This window comes from Pteropus medius, unplaced genomic scaffold (assembly GCF_902729225.1).
Source record: "Pteropus medius unplaced genomic scaffold, Ma_sr-lr_union100, whole genome shotgun sequence".
Classification (NCBI taxonomy): Eukaryota; Metazoa; Chordata; class Mammalia; order Chiroptera; family Pteropodidae; genus Pteropus; species Pteropus medius.
The window spans coordinates 692,761-704,892 of record NW_024344374.1 but is presented as its reverse complement, the minus strand read 5'-3'; the positions used below and the strand labels follow the sequence as shown (position 1 = coordinate 704,892).

Genomic DNA, 12,132 nt, shown 5'->3' with positions numbered 1-12,132 from the left:
GAAGGATGGGTACACTTCTCCACACTGAGAAGAGCATGAGCAAAAGTATAGGGACAAAGTGTGTGCAGGAGTGGCAAGTGCTGCAGACTGGGTAGAATGTAGGGTTCATAAAGGCAGTTTTAAGATAGGCCGGAGATTAGAGGGCTTAGAATGCCAAACTGTTTAAATAGGTAGTGATGTGCACTAGGACCAATATATGGAATGGAGCAAGAGAACTTTAGAAAATGCTTAATGACCATCAAGTAACAAAGCTCATCTCACAAACCACATTAAAGAAGTTGTCTTGTAAAGGATAACATGTAAAGCCTCAATCCATTGAAGAAAACTCTCCTCCTTAACTGGAAGAAGAAGGAGGGCTTATGCCTACCATTCTGCCTCTCACTAGATTGGTATGAAATGATCCACTAGCATGAGCCTTAGAACTGAACCACGACCTTTTTCTCTACAATGCATTTAAATTATATCTCTCCAGTGAATTTAAATATCTTTTGCTCCTACCCATGCATGACTAGGGATCTATGCAAGGCAGAATGTGAATGTTTTCTCAGCTCCAGGCACAAACCCAAGATTATACCTAACTCATAGTTTGTTATATTATTTTAATGGCTAAGAGAATATGAGCTGTTCAGCCATTTAACAGGAGTTTAAATCCTGTTCCCCTCCCCTTCCTAGCTGCAAAACTCTGGACAAATTATTCTAGTTTCCTACCTAGAATTGAGAATAAATGTGTAGTTCAAAAAGGGAAGAATATTAGGCAATGTAGATATTCTTTCTTGATACTAACAATAAAATGAGACATGATAGCTTCTTAAAAGTTATTTGCAGCCTGGAATCTGAAACTGTATCAATAAAATTCTCATTCTCCGTAACACTAAAATCCATAGGTCTGTCCTGTACTTAGGACCCATGCAGGATTTTGTAACATTACACATTGGTCACTGGAAATTTCCATTCATGGACTATGCAGATCTTCAAAACGTTAACACATTTAATAATATATAAAAAAAAATCCCATGTTAATATTACCATGTTATTAGAAGTCTTTGAGTACTGAGATGTCACACTCGCAAAGATGAATGTTTTGCCAAAATTCTGATTTTCATTTGAAAGCTGGTTATTTGCAACAAATATGTGAGATCCATATGACAGGCTCACTTTATTTTTGAGAAATGTCTAGACTTAATAACCATGTCTTAGCCTATGATCAAGTAAGAATGGTATTCCATGAAAAACAACAAAACAGCAGATACTTCAGACCCCAAATGAAATAACTGCATTTCTGCAAAATACTCATCATGATTTGGTATATAGCAGAAGTGCTTTATACATAATTCCCATTTTATCACTCCAGTTATTAAAGATATGTACTCAGCAGGTTGATATAAAATATATTTTACAGTTTCATCATAGAACCTCTTAAGAGAAACTGCCATTAAAAAAAAAAATTCAAATACATGGCCATGCCCAATGCAATCAATCAGTACTACCAAGTGTGTTGCACTACTGTCTTGATTTGTGGTGGGTGACGGCAGTTTTACCTGCCACTGCTTTTGCACCATTCATGCCTATGTAAACATGTGTGTTTACAAGTTTTATACGTTTTGCACACAGTCAGCTGTGTATATTGCAAATAATTTTTCCTATTGTGGTGTGGTGTCCTTGCATTTTCTTAGTGTCGAGACTTTTTTCTTTTATGTTCCATTTATCCATGTTTGATTTTATAGTTTGTTGTATCCTAGATAATCTTTGCCTAATCTAAGGTCACAAAGATTTTCTCATTTTTGTCTAGAAGTGTTGTAACTATTACTTTTAGGTCTGACTCATTTTAAATTATTTTTTGTGTACATATAAAGGGTTAATATTCGTTTTTCTATATAAATATTTAGCTGTTGGCACCATGTGTTGAAAAAAAATTGAGAATGGCTTCTTCTATAGATGTTGTTAGATTCAATTTGCTAATATTTTTGTTCCTGTTTATGAGGACTACAGTTCTGTAATGTCTTGGTTGGCTATGTCTGTCAGGTTTCAATATTAGAACAGTGGCCTCAAAATAAGTTGAGCGTTCCTCCTCTATTTTCTGGAAGACTATGTTAAGACTGGTGTTATTTCCTCCTTGAATGGCAAAATGTATAAGTGAAACCATACGGAATCGAAGTTTTCTTTGTGGGAAGATACTTAATAATTTCAACTGCATTAACAGATGTGAGGCATTATTCAAGTTTTTTATCAGTTTTGGTAAGTTTTACTTTTCTAATTTTTCTATTTCATCTGTTAAATTGGCATAAAAACGGTCATAATTTTGTATCCTTTTAATTTAGGTAAGGTCCCTAGTGGCAACTCTTCTTTTATTCCTGATATTAGTAATTTATAATTTCTCTGGTTTATCTGTCTAATTAGAGATATTCCAATTTTGTTGATCTTTTGAGAATTAGATGTTGGTTTCACTGATTTTTCTCCGTTGCTTTTGTCTTACGTATTATTGATTTTCTACCCTTTCTTTAATTTGGGTTTACTTTGATCTTATTTATCTAGAATACAGCTTAGGGTAGAACCTGAGATCACCTTTTTGTTTTCTCATAGAAGCATTTAAATCTATCATTCTAACAATTTTTTAAAAACTGAAATGACACAAAGTATGATCCTTGACCATAACTAACTAAATTAAACTAGAAATCAGTAAGAGAAAGCTACTTAGAAAATTCCCATGTATTTGAGAATTAAGAAATGCTTCCCCCCAAATAGAAAACATTTCCCAATTCATTTTATAAAGCTAGTATTACCCTGAGACCAAATAAAGGCAGTGGTGGTGGTATGGGGAGATCTATAGGCCAATGTCCCTCATGAATATACACAAAAATCAGGACCCAACTATTAGCAAACAGAATCCAGCAATACATAAAAAGAATTATACACCATGCCAAGCAGGATTTATTCCAGAGTTTAATATTCAAAAAATAAGCAATGTAATTCATAGTACTAACAGGCTAAAGTTACATGATCATATCAATCAATGCTGAAAAAGCACTTGACAAAATTCAACACACATCCATGATAAAACAGTGATTAAAAGTAGAAATAGAACTTATTTAACTTGATAAAGAATATCCAAAGCCTATAGTTAACATTATACTTAGTGGTGAAAGAGTGAATGCTTTCCTCTTAACTTTGGGAAAAGGCAAATATGCCAGTTCTTATCACTCTTATACAACATAGTGCAGGAAGTCCAAGCCAGTGCAATAAGGTCAGGAAATAAAAGGTATACAGATCAAAGAGAAACAAAATTGCCCTGATTGAAGATGACATGACTGTGGGAATGTTGGCCTGTTAGGTTACTCCACCATATTAGAAGAGGGATTCTCAAGTTTATGTTTTTGCATTTGCTATTAGCATACCTAAAATGCTGTTAACAATAGTACTTACCTCAATGGAATATTATTGGATTAAATGTGAAAATATGTGCAAGTGAGAATGGTGTCTGATACATGGAAAGCGCACAGCTACTCATTATTGCAGATGTGTAAAATAAATACCCTCATTCCCCTCTAATCAAAGAATGACAACATTACTCACAAAAATTTAATGTTTGAAGATTTTCATCAAAGAGCAAAATTATATGACAAAAATTAGGAAAGCAAACAAACAAAATTTGTAATAGGGGAAAGAAATTTAGTATATATGGCAAAATATTCAACCCCACAAGTTATTTATAAAATGCTAGTTAAAACAGTAATGAAGTACCATTTTATAAGTAGTAAATCAGAAGTATTAAAATTAACAGCCAGTGCTGACTAGGTTGTGATAGGTACACTATAGATTAGTGACAGTGTAAACTGCTATAACTGTTTTGGCAAACAATCTGCAATACACCTGAAAGAAAATAAAAAACTTAAGTCTGTTACATGTGATACTGGGCTTGCTGTAACAGCATTTATAGCCTTATCTCCCTTGCCTTCCACAGTAGACAGAGGTGTTTTTAAGATTCCATCCTTTCCAACGTATCCCATAATATTAGTTACCTGGGTGTTATCTGACATCCTCACATATGTATGAGGATGAAGAATGAGAAATGTTAAATACAGGGCCAAGAAGTATGAGCATTCATTAGGGACAGGATAACACAAAGGAACTAAGACAATTATGAAGGAGGGATGTGGGATTAAAATAACATACCCTAGATCAGATTAGATCATGTCAGACCTTTCAAGACTCAGTTTGAGACACTATTCTGGTGATATACCTAGAGATATCAAGAGCTAGACATAATCGTGTTTAGTAGCATTATCTTTTGAGTTATTAACGGAACTTCAACCTTTTTAACTGGAAAACAGAAGATACTAAGAAACACAATAATCATCAAAATTTGAGTCCCTTTGGTAGAACAGATAGAGCTAATTTACTTACATATATATCTGATTGAAGGAAAAAGATAAATTTGGTTTGGTCCGCTGGCTCCTACATTCTTATTCACCAAGAGATCATTATTGATTGGATTATGAAAAAGCTGACAAAATTATATGAAAATATTGGGAGATGTCAGATAAACTTGCAGAAAGCATACAACACATCTTCTCCAAAGCTTCTATTGAAATATATTTTTTAAAAACTTAAGATTGCAAAGACCAGTGAGTAAGCACATAGAAACATGATATTCAAACTTCATAAAATGGGAAAGACCTTGAAAGATTTGTCATCTGAATCTCAATCAGGGATTTTGTGTCCTCAAGGAACTACCCACAAAATAGCTCAGTTCTTGCCTAACAGCTTTCTTTTTGTTCCCTTTGTTGGTCCAGCTACTTGCTTTATAATTCTTCCTTAGCTGAATGACTTTATTAGCAACAGAAAACACATTAATATTACCATAGAAATTAAAAGCTGATTATCAGCTATATTTATTCTATAATTTAATTTCATCTATTTCTTTGTATTTTTGCTTTTACAAACAGCATTTACCACCAACCAGGTATCTCAGGCTCCCTAATATATAAAAGATGTGTAAGAAAAATAATTGATGACATACATAAAATCACAGTCACAGTAATTAGGCCATAGTTACACTAATTAAGAAAAGAGGAATCTATGCTCATTTATAAGGGATTAAAGGAAGAAAAAATATGGATTAAGTAACAAAATAACACTAAATTTTTATATAAACAAATTAGATAAATCCCAAGTTCTTAAAAAGTTTGCTTAAAAAACAGGTCAAGGTGAAAGAATAAATCTGTACTTTTCACTTCCTCATGAGATGATCATTTGGGTCCTTTTGCCTTGGATTTGGTTTCCTTTGGAACCTTTCCATTCTGACATTGAGTAAATCTCGCAACTGTAGAAACACCATCCACGAACTTGGTTTTGAAAAGGACGTTTGCATTGTTGAACATACCTTCCTTTAGGGACACCACAATGAACTTAAGGGAAAAAAGAAAAAAATTATAAAAAATACTGTTTGTAAAATCCTTAAAGAAAATCATTCCTTTCTTTTTACACTGAGGTTAAAGAATTTTTCAGATATATTTTGATTTTGTTATTTCTTTAAATGTGTGGCTCCAAGCAAATTCATGTCCTCAAATGCAGGTAACAAAGAGTTATAATATTAGACACCTGAGTGGATTCTATCTTTCCACATTCGGTTTTAGGAATCTCATCACCCAAGTTTACTATTTCCTGCTAGATGACTGCTTGTTGCTGTCTTCAGCAGCTGTCACTACTGCTTTGTTACTAGTCCCAAATGCCCCACTGAGATATTTTTCTCTGATAATTTAATATCAAAAAGGCTTCCAAGTTCCTATAGCATTACCACTACCTTAAACGGAACATTTATATTTATATAATTAAAACAGGTACCACTTCACTGTTATCTGCTAAAAAAACCTGCCATATTAAATATAAAAACAAACTGTTCTTGGCTTAAAGAGGTTTTCTCTACTTTCCAGGCAGGAGAAACAGAGTACCCCACCAAGTGCCACATGATGTTCTCATGCATAAGTATATTCCTGAAACCTTCCTGTTTAGACTGTGCATCTTCTGGCAGCAAGCTCGAGAAATAAATACATTTAACCCTAAATTAATTCCAAATTATGAAAACAATTAGCTTCTTCCTTATTCTACAACCAACAATTCTAATGCCCTTTTCTTTAATAGGAGACTAAACCCTTTTTCATTCTAAACTCATTTGAATATAAGTATATATTTAAGGAAATATAAAATGCTTTAGTATTCCTCAGTCTTAAATATCTGATTAATAATGACCACTACACTACTAAAGAATAGTTTAGAAGAACAAATACTATTACTGAAATAATTTTAAAACTTTTGTTTTTAAATAAAGACACTCTTTCTGGTTCCTACCTGAGAATGTGTGAAATGAGTACGCAGCATCTGCCCAATATTCTGGGTATGAGAGAGATCCAAGGCTGCATCTACCTCATCCAGGATGTAAATTGGAGCAGGTTTGAAGAGAAGCATGGACAATATTAATGACAAAGCCACTAACGACCTAAGAAAAGGTTGGAAGAAAGCCATCAAAACTTGATTTTACCACTTTTTACCAAAATATTGAAGCAAATCTGCTATTCTGTTATAAATAGTACAGATTTAGCTAAAAGATAATCATAAGAAAAAGAATTTTAAGTCTCAAACTTCAATACTTGTATTAAAATGTTTCTTTTAGCTTTCCATTTATCCTCTCTTCAATGAGTTTTATTTTGACAGAACAGGTTTATGTTCTTTCCAGTCAAATAATCGGATATTATACTTGGCACCTGTCTTAAGAAAAGGTCATGTTAGCAGTAACAGTTTTCTCTTTCCTTCCCCAATTGCTTATTGGATACCTATGTAGCAGGTGAGTGAGAACTATATACTTAATGTAACATATTGGTAATAGTATAACTGGTTTAGGTGCCCTCCTTCAAACTGTTACTATGCACGCATCCACATTGTGTGCACACATTATCCACTTTTTATTGGCACCATTTAAGTTCAATGGATTTTGGCCCATTACTCTTAATACTTCAGTGTGATAAGTTTAAGCAGTCCTTATGTGATGGTTAATATTGGGTCAACATGACTGAACCATGGGGTACCCAGACATGTGGCTAAATATTATTTCTGGGTGTGTTTGTGAGGGTGTTTCTGAATGAAATTAGGACTTGAATGGGAAGACTCAATAAAGCAGTTTGCCTTCCCCTACGTGGGTGGACAGCATTCAGTCTGCTAAGGTCCTGAATAGTAAAAAAAAAAAAAGTAAAGGAAAAATTTAATCCCTTCTTGCCTGATTACTTGAGATATGGAGATTCTGCCCTCATTGCTCTTGGTACTCACACTGAATTACGCCACTGGCTTTCCTGGGTCTCTAGTTTGCTGACAGCAGTGTAGGACTTCTCAGCCTCCAAAATAAAATGAGCCAATTCCTTGTAATAAATCTCTTCATATATGTATATCCTATTGGTTCTTTTTATCTGGAGAACCCTAATATACCTTATTTAAAATTTGTTGTTACACCGACTCTTAGATTCTGTGGCTCTTTTTCACTTCTCTTCTAGCTAACTTTAGCTGTTTTTGTTCTATCTTGGTATGAAGAATCCTAATTCTTATAACATTTTTTCTTAAACAGTTTATAAAAAAGCTTTGTTTATTTGAATACAAAATATCTAATTACTTAACACTAAAATAAAAATTACAAAAATATTTGTAACACTTATTCTGTAAGTTCAAATATCTCCTGGTATGCAGCACTTAACCTACTGCTTATTGCATTCCAATAGGGTATTTATTAAGAAATATGTAAGTGGGGAAAAAACGCCTACAAAGTGGAGGGGGTCTAGGAAAATTAACCCAAAATTTCTAGCAAAGAAAATAAAACAGTACAATAAAAACAAATAACAGTAACATTTACCTCTATAGAGGGTAGCTGAGGTCATTCAAACAACCTAAAATTATTTTTCATTGGCTTTCTCTGTGAGAAATGTTTAAGGCATTGGGCTTTAAACTTCCTCGTTCAGATAAAAAAAAAAATTGCCAGGAGTTAAACTACTTTGCTGCATAGTGGTATATATACAAATAATTTTATACCATCTTAATTATGGAAATAATTTTTAGGTCCCAATAAGAAAATAAGCATACATTTCTATTTTCCCCAAAACATTTTCTAGGACTTTGGCAAAAATAGTAAAGATACTGGGAACTAAACTGTGGAATTCAAATTTGGTTAAGAGACAGCAGGTGTTTTTTAGACTCCAAATATTTGGGAATTTTATCGATAAAGAAAAACAGAGTAGACTGCTATTCTCAAAAACGACAAAAGATTTCATAAGGGAAATTAACAGGTCTTAGTATTTTCTATGTACATAAGAGAATAGTTACAAGATGGCATTATAGCGCATGTGAACAATTCAAGGACTGTGGATTGTACAGCCTGCAGGGGAAAAAAATTAATAACCATCTTCAATTATGTAAATATTCATAATTTTCTCTTAGGAGGTTTTAATTACTTGGCTCTCTGCAGGTAAGGAATTAGACCACATGGCCTTCTAAGTTTCTCTCAGTATGCTGACTGAGTCACTGTGGAAGGCTGGGAGGCAGTTCCCTGAAGCCTACCTCGAGCATGCTATTTCCGACACTCATTTGTTTCTTTAAGTGGATCTAACTTTCTGTCTGGTACCACTTTCCTCTCACTTGAAAACTTCCTGAACTTGTACAGTTCTGCTGGGATCAAATTCTTCCAACTTTTGTTTTTCTGAAAAAATACATTGCCTTCAATTTGAAGACTATTTCTATTAGAATTCTAAGTTTGCAGGTTTTTCTTTTAACATTTTATAGATTTTGTTCCAGGCTTGCATAGTTTTTGAAGTCTAAAGTCATTCTTACTTTTGTTCCTTGACATTGTAATATGCCTTTTAACCTCTGGCTGCTTTTAAGATTTTTCTTATAATTACTGGCATATAAAATCACAGCAATTTTATATGACATGCCTTGCTGTGTTATTATATGTGTGTGCAAGTCTGGTGTATGTGTTTATCCTACCTGGGGTTCATAGAAATCAAGTCTGTAGGTTTATAGAACTCATCAAATCTGGAAAATGTAGGGCCATTCTTCAAGTATTTTTGTTTTGCCTCTTTCCTTTTGGAACTCCAAATACATGTATGTTAGGCTGCTTGATATTGTCCCACAGGGCAGTGAAGCTTTATATTTATACTTTTATGTTTCTCAGTTCAGCTTGAATAGGTCCTAGTGATACGTCTTCAAATACATTCATGTTTCTTTCATATTGTCTAATCTGTTAATCTCATGCAGTGAACTTCCCTTTTAGGTATATTATCTCTAGAAGTTCCACTTGATACCTATTTAAAATATTTGTTTCTCTCATCATATTTTTCTTATAATTCTTGGCAATAGTTAATGTAACTCTTTACCTTTCTTATCTGCTGGTTTTATCACCTGTCATTTCTAGGTCTGTTTCCATTGACAGATTTTTCTTTAGGTTATAGGTCACATTTTCTTAATTTCTGTCTAGTAATTTTTTTCAGATGCTAGATGCTTATTATGTTGTTCAGAGTCTCAATTTTGTTAACTTTAAGTGTTGGGCTTTGCTCTGAGAAATAAGTTACATTCAGATTAGCATGATCTCTTCAAGGCCTACAATTAACATTGCTAAGGCATCTAGAGTAGCCTTCACTTCAGGGATAGTACAGAGCTAATGCCATAGCATAGCTCACTGGGGCCAAAATTCTAATGTTTCCTTAATTTAGTGAGACTACTGGGTTTTGTGTGGGTTTCTCTTCCTGCGTCTACAGTCCAGAAACTGTGCCTAGGGAGAAAGCTGAGGTCAATACTGGCTCACAGCACTATTTTTTTTCCTTTCTCTCAGGTGCATAATCCTAGGCTACTCATTTTCCAAAGTTTGAAAACAACTGTTTTTTCTATATCTTGTCTAATTTTCTCTTTACTTATCCTTATATCCTTTGTTGCCTACTATTTTAATCAAACGTTCTAACTAAAATGTGTTGTCCTACATGTTAAGCTCCTTAAATTCTAAATGCAAAGAGAGCTAAGCAAAGCAAAACTGAAATAAAATTGGGAGGCAATGAAATGATGGATTATAATAAAATAAGAGGAGAGTGATTATAGCTAAGGGATTACTCACCTCTGACCACCACTAAGTTCTGTTAGGTTTTCTTTCCAAGTATTTCCTAAGGCGACCTTGAACTCCAGACCATCTAATACAGTTTGCCCCTCTGGTGGTGCAAGCATAGCATTAGCACCAGGCAAAAGAGTAGAAAAAATAGACCCAAAATCCTTGTTCACCTGAGTAAAAAAAAAATGATATTAAAATATAGGTTTTCCAAAAAGTCAAATGGTAATATGTGTATATACCAGCAGTGTGTTTTGCTGTTACTCTAATTCAGGATTTGGCTAATTATGGTCAATATGACAAATCTGGTCATATCCATTCATTTATGTATTGTCTCTGGCTGCTAGCCCTACACCAATAGTCTTATAGTTGCAACAGAGACTATATGGCTCACAAAACCAAAAATAATTATCTGTCCCTTTACAGAAATAGTTTACGGAGCCCTATTCTAACTTCCAGAGGGAACTAGAGGCTATACCTCAAACTCTACCCTGAAGTTTTGATAGTTTTGCAGGCCATATTGCAGAAATCCTCAGAGACATACAACTACACAATATGGGAGATGGAACTTTCATTGGAAAAGCAAAAACAAAACTTTTTGCCATAAAATGTTGTCTTATAAAACTTTTCTAGTGACTGGTATGGTAACATGGGCCTATGGTTATCAGCTGACCTTAGAAAACCTAAGATGATCAGGGCGACTCTAGGAGAATAAGAGGAATGAAATCAAACAACCAGATCTGCTCAGAGTGTTGAACTGTTCTTTTTAAATGCTTCTTCTCATAGCTGAAGAAGTTAAGGTGTCAAGGGACAGGAGTAGGATTGGACTCCAAGAGAAAAAGACTAAAGAAGATGTTTGGCCTATTCCCATCAAGCTGCAATAGGAGATTACAGAGATTTAGGACCAATATTCTAGCTTGTAATTGGGTAATTTTTGTGCACACACACTTAATCAGTGATTTGAGAATTCAGCCACCTGTTCTGAGACATGACTAATAATCTTAGAGTTCAGCATACAAATCTCCTAGACATAAGCAGTGTTCCTGAATGTAGATTTACTAAGGAATACATATTTTAAGAGCACTGCACACATGCACACATGCACACATGCTAGTTTCCCACAGGTTCTAGTTTTATATATGGGACAGATTTCCAGAGCTCGACAAGAGTTCATATCAATGGAGAGAGAGAGGATCACTGTTTCTTCTGGGAAAAATGGAAGATAGCATAGTATTTATAAACACCCTACATTCATTTTTCTTTTCGAATTTTTTGGCCAGGCAAGAGAGGCAGCTCAGAACTAAGACAACAGTGGAATGCTACTAAAAATAATGTTGATAATAATAATACCTAACTCATCATGTTACTGTGAGAATTAAATGAGAAAATTAATATGCGAATAGTGCATGACATATAAGTTTACTTGCTTTGGGAGAACCCTGGAAATTGGGGAAAAATCAGTTTAAAGGATAAATTTGTACTAGCACTAAATTCAGGAACCATGGGCAAAACAAGAAACAAAACCTCTCAGATCCAGTGTTAAATAACGGGGTCAACTTTTAGCATGCTTTTAAAAAAATACAGACAACTACTAGGAGATGGAACACTGAAAATTAGTTGCATAGCAGAAAAAACAAGGTGACTGAGAGGGATTAATTGTGCTGCCATTACTGCAAATAAAGTTCCTATAAAATTAAACAACAACAACAACAACAACAACAAGGTATCAAGTTAAATCTCAGAGGCACAGAATTGTTAAAGTACCAAACAGCACTGTAATTATGTCCAGAATTTTTGAGAAAGTGTCTTTTGTTATGGGAGATATAGGAAAATATATCCTATATCAGATATCTACATATAGATAATATACAAGAGGCTAAGGAATTATCCTAAAGGAGACAAATCTATATAGCCAGGGAAACAGAAATAATAGTAAAGAACCCTGAAATCTGCCGAAGTTACCATGAAACACAAAATGGTAGCTGGGATTTTTTTAAATAACAGTC

At 34.0% G+C, this 12,132-nt stretch overlaps 1 protein-coding gene across 2 annotated transcripts in view; it reads right to left on the bottom strand.

Moving 5' to 3' along the window:
* Nucleotides 1–2,922: 2,922 nt before the first annotated feature.
* SMC2 (structural maintenance of chromosomes 2) overlaps nt 2,923–12,132 on the bottom strand; it is a 51,471-nt gene continuing 42,261 nt past the window's right edge. For both annotated transcript variants that reach the window (XM_039870595.1, XM_039870596.1), the window contains 3 exons: nt 10,139–10,299; nt 6,346–6,493; nt 2,923–5,405 (listed from right to left, as the gene is read on the bottom strand). In XM_039870595.1, coding sequence (XP_039726529.1) covers nt 5,247–5,405; nt 6,346–6,493; nt 10,139–10,299 — 468 coding nt within the window. In that variant the 3' untranslated portion in view covers nt 2,923–5,246. The remainder of the gene's footprint in view (nt 5,406–6,345; nt 6,494–10,138; nt 10,300–12,132) is intronic.